This window comes from Punica granatum, chromosome 8 (genome assembly GCF_007655135.1).
Source record: "Punica granatum isolate Tunisia-2019 chromosome 8, ASM765513v2, whole genome shotgun sequence".
NCBI lineage: Eukaryota > Viridiplantae > Streptophyta > Magnoliopsida > Myrtales > Lythraceae > Punica > Punica granatum.
In genome coordinates, this window is record NC_045134.1 from 23289306 (window position 1) to 23304945 (window position 15640).

At 40.4% G+C, this 15640-nt stretch overlaps 2 protein-coding genes and 1 non-coding gene across 8 annotated transcripts; 1 reads left to right on the forward strand and 2 right to left on the reverse strand.

The window, feature by feature from the left end:
• Positions 1-478: 478 nt before the first annotated feature.
• On the reverse strand, positions 479-552 carry TRNAV-AAC. Its single transcript has one exon. It is a non-coding gene; the product is annotated as a tRNA-Val (tRNA).
• A 2895-nt stretch (positions 553-3447) lies between these two features.
• LOC116187262 (glutathione transferase GST 23-like) lies at positions 3448-4808 on the reverse strand. Its single transcript, XM_031515920.1, has 2 exons — positions 4396-4808; positions 3448-4128 (listed from the first exon to the last, which is right to left on the reverse strand). The coding sequence occupies exons 1-2, from the start codon at positions 4723-4725 to the stop codon at positions 3736-3738; spliced, it is 723 nt and encodes a 240-aa protein (XP_031371780.1). The 5' UTR covers positions 4726-4808; the 3' UTR covers positions 3448-3735.
• Positions 4809-5435: 627 nt separating this feature from the next.
• LOC116188962 lies at positions 5436-8719 on the forward strand. Of its 6 annotated transcripts, XM_031518412.1 has the most exons (7): positions 5436-5961; positions 6147-6284; positions 6384-6506; positions 6627-6713; positions 7035-7137; positions 7219-7276; positions 7360-8719. In XM_031518412.1, the coding sequence occupies exons 3-7, from the start codon at positions 6449-6451 to the stop codon at positions 8677-8679; spliced, it is 1626 nt and encodes a 541-aa protein (XP_031374272.1). In that variant the 5' UTR covers positions 5436-5961; positions 6147-6284; positions 6384-6448; the 3' UTR covers positions 8680-8719. The 6 variants fall into 6 exon arrangements, with proteins under 6 accessions (XP_031374272.1, XP_031374276.1, XP_031374273.1 ...); XM_031518413.1 differs by lacking the exons at positions 5436-5961; positions 6147-6284 and having other exon boundaries at positions 6477-6506; positions 6966-7137; XM_031518416.1 differs by lacking the exons at positions 5436-5961; positions 6147-6284; positions 7219-7276 and having other exon boundaries at positions 6471-6506; positions 6966-7137.
• The last annotated feature ends 6921 nt before the right edge of the window (positions 8720-15640 follow it).

The following is a 15640-nucleotide window of genomic DNA, read 5'->3' on the forward strand; positions in this document are numbered from 1 at the left end:
AAAATAGGGAATAATAGAACAAGGACTAAAATGCAAGTTGTCAAGAAGTTCAGGGGACAAAATAAACAACAAAACAAATAGATGTCTTCATAGGACTTGGGTGGTTTTCTAAGACTTGTGGTTGAGTTTCAGTATGATTCTTTTGTTGATCGATTGGTTTCACTTCTTGCATTTTGCTAGAGGAGGACATGTTATAAGACAGACACAAGAAGATATCCAAACGGTCACAACTCAATCACAATTTTTCATTCTGTAGTTTCTTCAAGAACAAGGTCTTATCAAACTATGAAGTTCAGGTCTTCGGATGGACAAGACAAGGACTAAAAACCACATTGTCGAAAAAGCTCAGGGAGAGAAAGATCGGCAATGTGTTCGATGAAAATCGAAGAGGATTGGTGAAAAAATAGGGAATAATAGAACAAGGACTAAAATGCAAGTTGTCAAGAAGTTCGGGGGACAAAATAAACAACAAAACAAATGGCGTCGCCCGGACTCGAACCGGAGACCTTCAGTGTGTTAGACTGACGTGATAACCAACTACACCACGACACCTTGTTGCTCCAAAACTGCAAATACCATGTTTTGTTTTTCTTTTTGGCTCTTGTAAGTCACAGCCAAACAAGTCTAGAGTTTTTACATTTAGTAAATAATGTATAGCGCAGTTGCACACGCTATCAATTAATAATTAGGAGATTCCATATTTAATATTCATGGTGAGACTCTCATGTCCCTTTATTAGCCATTAAATTTTTTATTTTATTATATTAGGCTCATGATTTCCCTTGCAACTGAAGAGTTCTTCACAGAGTGGAGCATTGATTAGTAATTGAGAGCCATCAAGTCGTTCAAACCGTCTGACAGAAATTCTACTATATTTGCACTTGCGTGTTTCTTTATGAGCAGACAATTATCACACAAGATATCTTAAAACGGTCCCGATTATTCGAACATTTATTGATGAAGACAAAAATGAGGCAGCTTTCCATTCAGCTCTTCCTTAACCATTCAAGAGGAAGTCAAGACCCCCAAGTTGGAAGCTTAGGAATTGGTCTCATCTTTCAATTTCTTCAATACCTTTCCATTTAGAGGGCAGCCTTTGAGCGCTTTGGCACACACTGTTTCTTCCCTTTTCTGCCTTCTTCACTACTTAGTAGGGAGAGATCCCCTACAAAACAGCCCACATGGGCCCTCATATGCCTAAACTTTTCTTAACCAATCAAAGGAAAGCTAGCTAGTGTTAGTCACCCATTGTTTTTTTTTAATACTAAATAATAAGGACATTTAATTTCGACCCGACTAACTTTCACGGCTCACGTGAACACTCTGTAAGTTTATGAGAAATCAAAATTCAAATATAGGTCGTGCAGGCGACCTAACAAAAGAGTATTCTCTTGTATGACTTCGTATGATTTTCATCTGATTTATTTTCATGCCTCTCCTGAACAAATTGTAAGTTTATAAGAAATATCGTGTGAATAGCTTAATAAGAAAGTATTCTCTTACTAGCCACCCATTCTTCGCTTCCACAAATCAATAAGATGAAGTTTTGCTTTGACTTTGGGATTAACTGACCGCAACTCATCTGTTGCTGAGCTGCAATTCCTGTCTCCTTGCTTTGTTCTTCCTCTCCATTGTTGTCTCCTTCTCGTTGCTTCCTATCTATTCTTACTCAAACATACCCTGAGAAGTGAAGTAAATGTCTCACATGGGACTGCCCGTAGTTCAATCAATCTATGGTGCAATCCCATCACCAGGGCTCACATTGTCACTTACTAATTGAATTCACGAGCCATTCGATGGTCCGCATATTCAGCAGAAAATATTATTGTTTCCTTTCACATGGAAGTGTCTGCTACAGAGAGGTAGGGATGTCCCTGGACGATTGATAAGATCGAGAATAAAAACTTCTCCTTTTTTGGGTCAGTGAAACTGAGTAAGATCGGGATATAAGGAGAGCCACGAGTCAGCAGTGCGACAGCAGGATGGGATTTGGATAACAACTTGAATGGTCAGTGCTCTAAGCTGCAATCTGATGGCTGCATTTTATAGTCAAAGCATATGCAAGTTGCTCGTGTTCTCTTGATATGGGTGATCTTTCGTTTTTCAACATTCAAGTAGAAGAAAGACAACGTCAACTGACTGGTCGGGGAGGGCCGGACCCTGTCTCCTGTAATAATGAACAAATGAATTAGCTTGTCCTTGCGCTTCTTCATATCGATTCTTAGAGATTCGAAGGGGTGAAATATTAGTTTGATGCGGGTCATTTACGGTCACAGGAGTTTGTGATCCTCTGACAGGAACAGAACATGTTTCTTAAGCCCATCCTGGTGTATTTTGTTCTGTCACTTGACATAACCTGCCTTCCTGCAACCTGAACTTGGAACCAACCACAATAAATGGCCTAAAAAGACGACCCCGAGCTAACAACACAGAGAGATGCTTCAACCCAGAATAATAAGCAAGAAAGTTCACTTCGGTTTTCATTCTGTTGGATGGTAAGATCAACGGTGGGGTATGAATGAACTTGTGCAGTACAGCCAGAGAAAATATGGGCCGAGGCTTGTACCCGAATCGGCCACTCACTCGCAATCGATATGAGTGAGCTTGTGAAGTGCAAAACCAGCAGATGGATACGATTAAACTTCAGTAAGGCAAACCTAGATCACTGCTGGATGATCAGGCCTCGTCTGCAGAATGCACCTTTTGAACATGTGGGTTCTTATGAAGCAGCCCAGCACAATATCTTTCCCAAAAATAAGTGGCGCCCGATCTCAGCCCGAACCATCAGCAAGATATCACCCTGGCCCTAATGACAGCAATCATACCAGGATCAAACAAGAAAAGCTTAGGCAACCTGCATATATCTTCTGGTATTTCTCTGAGGAAACAGACAATCCTCATTTTATACGGGCTACAGAAGAAGCTAGGCCTGCTTGTCAGGCTGCGCCAACACGCTTACTTTGGGAAAATTTCACAGAAAATATATATATATATATATTTTTTTTGCGTAAACGCTGGTATCCGGAAGTTCAGTCAGGCTCCGACTAATCTAGTCAAGCCAGGTTGGCCCACTAAGGGATAAAACTCTCACAGCGTGGATTTTCTGCATTCACAAGATTCGAACTCGAGACTTTGCTTAAGCAGAATAAGTGTCGAACTGCTTGAACCAACCCACGTTGTTGAAACCGAAAATATATTGAGAAGTGCAGACATCTACTAGAAACAGTTTCTAAAGTGAAAATCCGATTATGGGAACTAAGAAGTTGATTTCTCTTTTTCCAAGCATAAAAGGTGCACTCCCTATTTCACTTTTGGTTTAGACTCGTATATACCTAGGAGGCAAGGGCGGGCGCCGTGTTGTTCATAAAGATAAATACCTTCGGAAATTATTTTCGATCTTCAAGATTGTTTTCGCAAGAATGTTGCGTACTTCCCATAAACTGGAGATTGAGGGGACAAATGGAACTGAAAACTTGAAGAAGAAAAATTCCTAAGTAGACACAGAAGTCAACAAAGATCTTCACCGTCCGCTCCTCCATTTGATTACAAGTGAAATCATCGATTAAAAGGGCACGGTCTCCCATAGAATTACTCGATCACGGATCACACAAGTTCGGGATCGCATGACAAGAAGGAACAATCGACATACTGCGAGATGATATATGGGCCACGGAGCCATTTAAGACCTTCTCTCTTGTTCTCTTGCCATTGTCTTGCTCGAAGAACTAGAAGATATTAATCCGATGTCGCAATGAAGTTGTGCCGGAGCCGTTTGAAATAGAGGACCAAGTCATCAAAATCAGGTAGGTTGTCTCTGATCACAGGGTCCTCCCTGAAGTTCTTCATCCACCTGCTCAAGTTAGGGAAAGGACCTTCCTCGGCTTCATCTGTTGTTTCCATTAAGAGTTTCACGCCGACAGCTTCCTCCATGGCCTTCAGCCACCATGAGATCCATCCCAGCGTCAGGTCTGTGATCCCGATTGTTCCTCCTCCGAAAAATTTCTTGCCCTCCTTCCCGATCTGGAGCTCGGCATAATCTTCAATGGCCTTCAGGACCTGCTTTGCTTCTTCGGTTGCCTGCTCCTGATCGACTCCCGTGCTACGGAAATACCTGAAGAAGGTTGGGTTCTTCTCGCACAAACCCAAATAAAGGAGTTATGAATACAATGAATAAATGATAAGACTGCACTTTCATCTAGCAAGGTCATATACTTTTTAGAGCATCTGGTTGTCGTTCTCGGCATAATTTCACATGGTATCAGACTTCGAATATGAAATTTTCTCACGTGCATTTTTCCTCATGGAATATTCCAGGCCACAAATAAGGGCATCACCTAATTAACAAGGTTAACATTTTAGAACGATCCATGTGATTGACAATTATTAACTTAGTACCTTATCCTCTACAAACTTGGTCCAGAACCGGGCCTCGGCCCTCTCGAGGGGGTCCTGGGGGAGCAGGGGATGATCATTCTTCTGAGGCCAGGCCTCCTCGATGTACTCGAGAATCACGGTCGACTCAGCAATCGGCTTCTCACCATGGACAAGCACGGGGATCTTCCTATGGACTGGATTGTACCGTAAAAGGGCACTGCTCTTGCGCGCGAGGTCTTCTTCCTCGTACTGGAAGCTGATCCCTTTGAGCTTCAGCCCCCATAGGACCCTGTAGCTGAAGGGGCTGGGCCAAGCTCCAAGCAGCTTCACATCTTCTCCTTCTTCCTCCATGGATGATTAATTCTGTTGATTCTGTGTTGGGGCCAATTATTGGAACCTTTTGAATCGGTCTGCAATCATGACATCAATCATGGAATTAAATAAGAAGCAGCAGACTTTCATTCTGACTACAAATGCATACTTGTTCTTATTTATTTATTTAATTCACCAACTCTAAAGTTGTCTTGATCCCCAAGGAAGTTTAGGACATCATAATTGTTGACTATACATGGGTCTCGTTTATAAGCCGACGCATTACATTGAACCGGCAATGAGCAGACCGTTGTGGTGCTCTAGCCTATCTATCGAACTCCCAACTCCTCCTCTCCGAATCGCTCTCTAATTCATCCATATTATTGGCATTATACACTAACCCTTTCTAATTTTATAGAACGCGATTCCTTCTATCTATGCAGCTCAACGCACGCACTAGTATCATATCGAGAAATGGATCAGCCAATACACACTAAAACTAGTCCACAGCTTCGAGTGTTACTTGACCTACCACTTTCGCATCAAGCAAGAAATTATAGCTTCCGGGTAATATTCGACAAATAGAATTAGAACGGCATCAGAGTCGACTTTGTTATTTCCTCCTAAAAATTCTAAATAAATATCGGCCCAAATTTATTGGGCCCATAAGTTGGGCCAGGCAGCCCAATCGGCGGCCCGTGCTGTTTTTGGCGCGAAGAGAGTCCTCTCAGCCCGTTTTCTTCTCGTTCCACAGTCTGCCCCAGAGTCACCGGCGCACGATCACCCGGACCGAGTCACCTCCAACTCACTCACGGAGTCACCGGCGCGCGGTTCCACGATGAAGAGAAGGAGAATGAGCTCCACCAGCGACCGTAGAAATCCACGGCGGTTTCATCCTCGCGCTGAGACGAGCGGAGGTTTTCGTGGAGGTCGGAGCTCCGACGGTCAGTTCGGCGCGGCAGCATGTTTGGGAGTGTTAACCTAATATCTGCCGATTCAAATTCATTGAGCTGAAGTGGAAATGGCTCTGTGACTGAAATGTCTTTCGGGAGCAATTGGTTTCGATTACTTAGTTTTAGAATCAGATTTTGACGTTGGAAATTGTGGATCAGAAGTGTGAGTTATTTTCCCTCTTTGATGTTTGATCTATTGATTCTTTTGTTGAAGAAACTGCCTGCCGGAAAAGGGTGAAATTTGCTGGTTCCAACAAGGACTCCTCGAGTTGCAGAGACGTTGATTACAGCAAACACGAAGTAGAAACTACGACTCGGAGATGTAAAGTTTTCTTCTCTCTTTATAAAATGGCTTATTACTTCCGAATCAGGTTTATGTATGCATATCTTCAATACAAAAATGTTACCACTTATTGTTTTTAATTCTTGTTCCTTTTTGTTTTGTATCCCTGGAGTTGTGGTTGACATAGTGTCTAGTTTTATCGCGTGAACCTCCCTGACTTGCAGCTGAGCAGCCGAAGACTGCGGAGTATGCATTCTTTCAGAAGTTGAAGGAGGCCCGAGCTCGTGGGTTTCCTTCTCATCCGTTGGACGTAGAGAAAAACAAATCTGAAACGTTTGAATCTCGTGGAGATCGTGGAAGTGGTACGTATTATGTAAGCACATGTCATCAGTCAAATATGAAATTCATCAGGTCATAACTTCCTTGTTTTGTTCTTTTTCCCCCCTTTGTCTCCTTCTCAGAATGTTATGGTGTTGTCCACGGAAGTGATAAAGGACATGGTTCATCAATTGTTACTGAAAATGGCATGCTTTTGAAATTGAATTCCTTTGTCTACCCAGTTGATGCCTCATTGGATAAATCAGGTTCGCTTCCCGAACTTACCCTACCTTTACTGCTTTTAGGAAACAGAAAGTAAAGGGAGAGTTGAGTTCATTCATATTCTTGAATCTGACAAGCACTCTTTTCTGTTTGGTTTGTCGTAGATTTGACTCATGCTCCCAGAGTCTTGCCAAGTATTTTTGTCAAGCAGAAAAGTTTGGATGATTGCAGTAATGCTTCAGAAATGAGGGGTAATTTCTTACTGGACCTGTCTTCGTCATGAAAGGGCTAATTTTTTTTGCCAATGATTTTGATGAAATAAGGAATGGTGGAGGTACTTTGAGTTACCACTCTAGCAACTCTTCAGTTGATCAAACCCTTATCTTCGTCATGTCTGAGAATTGATTTCCACTTTAGCAACTTTTCAGTTTGTAACCATTATTTAGTACTGAGATACTGCATTTCTGATTGTTCTTTGTTGTTTCTATGATCATTTAATTCAGGGGAACTGAGCAAGTGATGAGGAGATTATTCTTATCTACAATTTACCTTTTTTGAGTGAGCTTTTTCAGGGGCTCAGTGTACTCTGGATGTCTTTTCCAGAAAGAGAGAAAATCTGCTTCAATGGTTGAGGAGTACTTTATCTCCTGAAATCAATGAGCTTCGTTCAAAAAGGTAAGCAAAAATCACCATTGGTATTACTTCTGTACGCTGCGTTTGTCTTCTTTTTCTCATCATGGACTTTGCAATTTATAGGTTTGATTTCCTGTCTTTACTCCTAAGTCGATTGTTTGGGACAGGGGATGAGGACAAGGTAGGTTCTTCCTCTCGTCTTCCTGTAAACAATGTGACGTTTTTATCATCTGCTCAACTTTCTGAGAACAATCTCTCTGACAGATCAGCAAGACTCTCAATATGGACCAGACCGAAGCAGATGGCACGCATGGTAAAGCTGTTGACTTTCATTTGGATGCCAACATAAAAGAGTTTTATCAGAAGCCGAAAGAGCTCGTAGAAGTTGGATTTGAATCATTTCGAGGATGTGGTTCATCATCTTCTTGGCCTAGAAAATCTGGAGAAAGGATTTTCTCAGTTTACAGCACTCCGTCTGCTTATGGATTTGTTCCTTGGTCAGAAACGAGAGAAATGGACTGCATATCATTGGGAAATATCGGGGACCAGATCAGAGCAATTGATATGAAGTGGAAAGCTGTTAACTTTCATCCTGATATCAAGATAAAAGAGTTCTATCAGGAGCCAAAAGTGCTCGTAGAAGTCGGAGTTGAAACATTTCGGGGATATGGTTCATCCTCTGCTGGGCCAAGCAAATCTGGAGAAAGGATCCTCTCAGTTTACGACTCTCCATCTGCCTATGGATTTGATCCTTGGTCAGAAACGAGAGAAGTGGACTATATGTCATGGGAAAATATCAGGGATATAGCACCGTATGCCACAAGTGATTCTGCATTGGACTTTCCACATAGAGTGGGTAGCACTGTTTCTTGCAATTTTCTGAGGAACGTGGACTTTCCTCATGCAAATTCAAATGGGCCATTCCTCAGGGGACAGTCACACACTCCACTTCTGCCATGGAATTCTGACAAAGATGAAAGGGATTGGCTCACAACATGTGCACGTGAAGAGGTGACTAATGATCACTCTCTATCTCTCAATTTCCAGGACATTGATCATCATCATAGCATTATGGGAGGTTATTCTGGTAAAAACACATTCCCCGCATTGCCTCCGAATGACGGTTCTAGTACTGAAACATGTTTTCATGCGGGCTTTAAGGAAGATTCAGCTGCATTCCTCAAACATACTCCGATCACATTATCGTACTTTCCGAGCCGTTTTCATCTTCCTGAAGAGTGGATACATGACCTCTTATTGGAAGTGTTTTCTCATCAAAAAACAGATGAGTACAAGGATGATATTTTCACCGAGAGGCATAACCATCAATCTGGTATGATAAGCTCTGCACCTCATTCAGTTTTTGGATCTGATTTGGGATGGAAGTCCCTGCTTCCTTGGGATTCATCGGGTGAAGCCCAGTTAATTTTTGACCAAGCCCTTCTGTTTCATCAAGAAGAAAATGTCATTTCTTCATCCTTCTACAGGAAGGCAGGCTGGGAGGATTTCATGGAAGACACTTTCAGAATCAATTCTTCAGGCTGTCCCAGCCAAAGTATCGACTTACCATATTTGAACTTTTAACTCATCTTTTCAAATAGATGCCTGTGACCATTTTCACTGATGTTGTCTGTTAGATTTATATTTCCAAAACCTGAAAAAACTGGAAGGAAAAATGGTGAACTGGTCATTAGTCTGGCCTGTCCCTAGATCGGCAGCTTCAGCTTGCTGATTAAGGATGGAATAAGGGCCGTTAAACTTAAGGAGCATCCCAGAAATAAACGTCCGGGTCACATTCCAATTAGCTCTTCTGTAATCAAGGAAAAGGTTTGTTGTGATTGCACCTCAGGAGATATCTAGTAATCCAAGCACTTTGTGCAAAGAGAAAAACGTTCCATGCTAAAATCCACTGAACAGAATGCGAAAGCCTAAATATATTTTTCCAAGCGTACGAAATTGCTTGAGAACCTTTCCCTAATCTAATCTAAATCAACCAACATTTTGAAAATCGAACAGGAAGTCACGAATGGTATGGAAGAATACTTTAAGGAAGATTTGTTGAAAGGAGCAGATTCAAACGAGAAGATCAATTATCGAATCTTTCCAACCTCATCTGTTCATGATGGTGGAAAATGGTCATCGGACCATGTCAGGAGGGTAGCAGTATGTGCTTCAGGGTTGGTGGAAGAAATCCCACTACTTTTAATTAGTTCTAACCGATGGGGCCCCAAAGTATGTCTTTTTCAATAAAGCACATATATTGGCCAAAAGAAATACACATAATATTTTTATTTTTCCATTCTCCATTTTCCATTTATTAGTGGACAAAATGTCAAACTGGGAAGGCATGGTTAAATTTGAATTTGTCTCTTTTGTACTAATAGTTACCTTATGATTAACTTAAAAGCTAAATAAGAAATTTTCATATGATCCGAATTTTTTCTTAAAAAAAATAAATATATTAAATTTGTTTTTAGAATAATGAAGGAACTTATCATGTTGATTTTTTATTAGTTTAGAGCCATTTGTTCATGATGGTAGAATATGGTTATCTGACCGTGTTATGAGGGTAGTTGTATGTGCTTCAGGGTCGGGTAGAACAAAATTTTTCCAACTGATTTTATTGTACCCGTATCATATGAAACAAAATCAGTCGCCCAGTTCAAATTCATGCAAATTAGTCATTAGACAAAATAATTTTCACTGGTAGTTAGGAGAGGGGCTCTTAACTACTTAAATTTGCAACCTCAAAATGGAAAAAAGAAAAAACGAGATAAAAAAAAGGAAAAATTAAGCAATGCTTGGCCTAATGGTCGGAGGGCATGATTTATTGCGTGATTGAATTAACCTGTCACGTGAGCATGCAAGGTGTTCATTTGTCCCGTGAGGATTAATATGAGAAAATCCTGGCACACATAGTTTAAGAAGGAAAAAATAAAAGTTAAAAAGAGAACTCGATTTTGAATATATATATATATATATATATCATAGATAAAACAACCGTTTTTCTCCGCAATAAGAATATTAGTGTATGATTTAGTTTCCGCTGAAAGTGCACGTACGTGGAGACGAGACTGTCGGCATTAAAGCATCCCAACATTTTGGAAGTTGTGGCTCCTAAGCTCCTCGATCATTCGGAACAAATGAAAAAACGATGTCACAACAATCTATTATATATGGTCATGTTTGGTATTAAAAAAAAAAATTCGAGCGAATACAATGAAATCGATTAATAGAAAATACAGTTTTTTTTGTTATGGTCAATTTTATTTATATATATATATATTATGGATTATATGTCTTTTCATTTGTAGGTACCAAATGAAGAATTAATTTCATTTGTACTATGTTTAACTCTCCCCTACAGGACTTAAATTCAAAATTTCAAAGAGATGAACAATCTCGCTTGCCATATAAGCCGACTTTTCATTGATTGCTACGAATAATGGTATATCAAGGAACAAAAAGTAACGTCAAGAGAATTTGGACTTAGGCTTAATATCAGTAAGGAGGCCGTAAAAGGATCAATCATCATTGCGGTGCGATTCCGAACACATCGTAAAGAGTTGATCAATCATTCATCTCGTTGAGTGAATCTAGCTAGCTATTCCTTTTCGACAACCCCCCGTGCTTAACGGGGCTATAATTCCGTCGCATACGATTCCTCTTTTTACCGATGTTTTATTCCACCCATGAACTACGAATTACTGCTCGACTAACTGCTCGATACTGTTAGTCCAGCTTAGGTTTAGTTAAACAAATTAGGGTCAAATGTGAGAACCTCTCAGCAGTCCCATTGTTTCGGCTATTCATGAGGTAAACTGAACCTCAACGATGAAACCGCAAAATCTAAAAACCATATTAACAATGTCCGCAGGCAACAATCAACCTTCTGCAGCCAGGGATTATATGATGACGCCGATTTGATGCTCCATCCCTCCGGGCAAGCCCTGTGATAGAAACAGAAACAAACACAAGTTATTGTCCCGTCTCGCCGATAGAAGTATACATATACATATATTTAAGGGATTGGACGAACAAATGGCAAAATCACCACACCTTCCTTCGCCTCGTCTCTAAGACGAATTTTGTTGCCATGTTATCAATCCGCGTAAACTCGAGTAGATTGATATTTCTACTCTTATCGAGTTGATCCCCGGGCACTACAGCTCAATGATCAAACAGGGACTGGGTCTTGAATGACAGCTTCCTCTCAAAGGTGAAGGACTCAATCACCGGCAAAAATCCCTGAAAGAGCAAATAACAAATAGATAAATTATGGCATTAACCTCGCCAGATTTTCAAAAAGGAAACAGTAAGACTGAAAATACATGCTGATAATGCAGCATATGGTAGCAGGCACCGTAATCTCATCGATGAAATGCCCACGACTGTGAATCAGCAACGTGCGGATTGCTGACACACGATCAATCGGCGCTTTTATCTGAAATAAACAAAAAGAAAGAAAAAGAATAGAATGAAAGTTACAATGTTATTGTGCTTCTGCTTTAGATGATTCTTCGTGGTAATGGAAAGGAAAGATATCAAAAGGGAATAACTGCATCCAAGCACCCAACCTACCATCGGAGGAAAAACCACAGAAAGTCACTAACTAGGTACTAACCTCCACATGGTACACTGGCTCGATGAGACGTGGCGCCGCCAAGAGAAAAGATGAATGAACTACACGTCGAGCAATGACTGCAATCTGTTCTGCTCCGCGGTCTACTGGATCAGGTGCTATTGTCGAACCAACTATCTTGAATTTGACACTTCTCATAGGGTCATGGATAAGAGGCCCTACCCGAGCACTGCTCTGCAACCTAAGATATGTCGGAGAACAATGCAAACTTATTATATTATACACAATAAGAAACTAATAAGATCATTTATATTTACCATACGTATGATATATAGGATGATCTAAAGGTCATGCTATAACGATTTTTAGTAATGAAGGGAAACATAATATTTTGTAGGTCCCTCCCTAATTGTCATACGATTAAAATTAGATTTTGCCGATGAAAAGAAAGTTCTGCGTGAAACTGCATGACAATATCAAAAGGGCGATAAAGGCCCTATATTTTTTTCTCTCCGTAGAAAATTCTTCTCCTTTTTTCTTTTTCATGGATAAGTATTTCTGTTTTTATTGTTTAAAAAGCTAAAGAGATTGTCAATTAGCATTGAGAAATTAATAAGATAGATTTTTTTATGAATCAAAATGTCAAATTATATTACCATTCCCTTAGTAGACACTATTAGAATATAATGAAATTGATATAATATGAGAGATATTGACACGAGAAATTTTGGGAAAAACAAACCTTCATAGGCAAAATTTCAAATTAAATTGCCATACGAAAAATACAAACATGGTCAGATGTATGTTGTAAATTTCTTCCATAATCATAACGACTCTCTCCCACTCTCAAATTAGAATTCTAATGTCATCCTCAACAATCTTACAATTTTTTTTTAATCGACAATCTTATCTTTATCAAAGCTCACCAAACAAGATGCTTGAAAAACCCATATCTATTTTCCCAAAGTTAAAGGGATTGTTCGAGAACCTTTACCTAATCTAACCTAACCTAAAACCGTCCAACGTTTTACGAACCGAACCCGGAGCCACGAATGGTATGGAAGAATACTTTGAGGAACATTTTGTTGGAAGGAGCATTACACTAACGATCGATTCTTTTACGACCTCCTAACAGAGATTAAGCTTAAATCCAAATTCTCTTGACATTACTTTTTGCTCTTGGATAAATAAAGCATTATTTGTAAGAACCAATAAAAGACCAGCTCAGATAGCATAAGATCTCGACTTCAAATATTATTGGGAGGCTTAAGCATGGTATAGATGACTTGATTGGACTAGCCCAAGGAATGATTAGTCGGGATTTTAATTTACGAAACCCTGATTTTATACACTGAAAAGTGAAAAAAAAAATGATATGAAGTCTCTTTTGTGCTATTATTACCAGATAGTTCTTCATTTTGCTTGTATGGTGCTCTCATCTTATATCATTAGTGGAGCTGAAGAAATGAAGTCTTGTTTGTAGGCAAAAGAAGTGACCTACCTGACTCGATTTTTTTTATAACTCCATGAAGTTTCATTACAAATCAAAGCTCTGTACATCGAGATGTACGAGAGTACAGAAGGAGTACAAAGAACAATAGGGCAAAAGCACAAAACCGAAAAGAACAGAACAGAGAGCAACCCAAGAAATTACACCTAAGCAATAAAGTCTTGGGTCCTATTGATTACCGACTTAGCAAGCGAGTCAGCAGAACAATTTCCTTCTCTATAGGTGTGCTAATACCTAATGGTGCTGAAGTGAAGAGCCGAGAAATGAATATCAGTGAAATTCTCTTTGTACTTTCATGGGGAGTAAAGATTAGAGCAAGAATGGCTGAATTTCCTCAGTTTAGGTGAGGTGAGTATATTTTATTATATAGACACTGTACATGATTGCTAAAGGAAAGTACATAAATGTATATCGATACATGCCTAGAATACAGCAATTATAAATGGAAATCTATGATCGCATATCATCCTCTATTACTCCCTGGCAAGCCGAAAAGGGAAGTATCCACGTGAAATTTGGATCGAATATCAGTAAAGCGGAATGACGATAAACTTTTTGTGAGTCCATCAGCTAGCTGATCGCTGGAGTTGATAAAACGAATAAGAAGTTGCTTGCCCATGAACTTCTCTCGCACAAAGTGATAATCAATCTCAATGTGCTTAGTTCTGGCATGAAAGATAGGATTCGCCGTAAGGTAAATCGCGGAAATATTGTCACACCAGAGAGTGGGAGGATGACGTTGTGATATTCCCAGTTCTTTAAGAAGGGACTGTAGCCATAAGATCTCCGCAGTGGCATTTGCAAGACTTTTATACTCTGACTCAATACTAGAACGAGCTACAGTCCGCTGTTTCTTGGAGCTCCAAGAGACTAGATTGTTTCCAAGAAAAATCACAAAACCACTGACTGAGCGACGATCATCAGGATTTCCTGCCCAATCAGCGTCAGAAAAACCATGGATGGACGATGTAAAACTGGGATGAAGATGAAGTCCATGAGTGATGGTTCCCTTTAGATACCGCAAGATTCTTTTCACGCTCTGGGGACCACAATACATTATTTATCTCCTAGTCTACGTTGATGACATCATTCTAACTGGGACACCAGTGTAAAATACCAATTTGGGCTTACACGGACTTGAGCTCATCTGCAACCCAAAAGCTGAAGCTGATAGGTTACTGGACCCAAGCCTCATATAAGCTTCGATGTGGGACAACATATCTCAACACCCGCTCTCACGTGGCAACGTGTGGTCCAACACGTGTCACGTGCCTTAAACACCCGCCCTTAACAACTGACCCGAGCCGGGCATCCTCTTCCGTGCTCGAGTAAGGGGGGACAAATACCAAATTAGCCTCGAGCTTCACACTCGGGCCTAACTAGAGGTGCACCTTTAGCTACCTCGAAACTGGACCGAACCACTCTTTGGCCTGATTAACATGAGGCACACTCTTGGCTACCTCGAAATCGAATCTGGCGTGGTGTGAGTCCACATGAGCGCGCGGAAGCATAACCCGCTCTGATACCATAAAGATTAGAGCAAGAATGGCTGAATTTCCTCAGTTTAGGTGAGGTGAGTATATTCTATTATATAGACACTGTACATGATTGCTAAAGGAAAGTACATAAATGTGTATCGATACATGCCTAGAATACAGCAATTATAAATGGAAATCTATGATCGCATATCATCCTCTATTAGGGAGCAAGAATGCTTTTGAATCCATCTAATGACGTTCATTGAGTCTGACTCGATTATCAAGCAATAGCCATACAACGATGAGTTGGATGATGATAGATGAAGGGCCCTTCCTAACAACAAGCAGCTCCGAGAGATTCGACTCCATAATGTCAGTTGGAGCATCAAACATACAAATAATTTTGCCGGACGAGTCACGAAGGAGACCTCCAATACTTGAAGATCCAGGCTTTCCCAAAGAAGACCCATCTATATTCCACTTTAGCCAACGAGGAGGAGGGGCAGACCAGGAGATTGGATGCTTAACCTTTCTTGGATTTGTCCACTTTCGAATACCATCAGAGGAGAGAGAAAGATCCAATGCTGAATAGGTGAAGTCATCGTGATATGCTTTCATCCAGATTGAGAGTCTCGGGAATATGATATCAACCAAGTCCCCAAGAGAGACAGTTTTCCCATTGAAAACACCTTCATTTCTTGCGAGCCAAATGGACCATAGAGTTACAAAGAATAATACATTCCAACGTTTCCTTTGAAACTTCCTAACCACTAGAACCGACCAGTGGAGGAAAAAGCTCGAAAGGCTATCAGGCATACACCAAGAAACGCCCCACCATGACAGCAACCAGCACCAGATATTCCAAGAAAATTGCAATATAGGAAAAGATGACTTACATCCTCTGTAGGATGATTGCACAAACAACAACATGTTTGGTTTGATGTGAGAAGTCCCTTTTAAGAGAGAGCCATTTTT

Excerpts from the sequence above, each read along its gene's own strand:
- LOC116187262 (XM_031515920.1), bottom strand. The coding sequence starts at position 4,725 with ATGGAGGAAGAAGGAGAAGATGTGAAGCTGCTTGGAGCTTGGCCCAGC. Across the intron at positions 4,129-4,395 it reads CCAAGTTTGTAGAGGATAAG|AACCCAACCTTCTTCAGGTA; the intron begins GTACTAAGTTAA and ends TTGTGCGAGAAG.
- LOC116188962 (XM_031518412.1), top strand. The coding sequence starts at position 6,449 with ATGCTTTTGAAATTGAATTCCTTTGTCTACCCAGTTGATGCCTCATTG. Across the intron at positions 7,138-7,218 it reads AATGAGCTTCGTTCAAAAAG|GTTTGATTTCCTGTCTTTAC; the intron begins GTAAGCAAAAAT and ends TGCAATTTATAG. Across the intron at positions 7,277-7,359 it reads GGACAGGGGATGAGGACAAG|ATCAGCAAGACTCTCAATAT; the intron begins GTAGGTTCTTCC and ends TCTCTCTGACAG.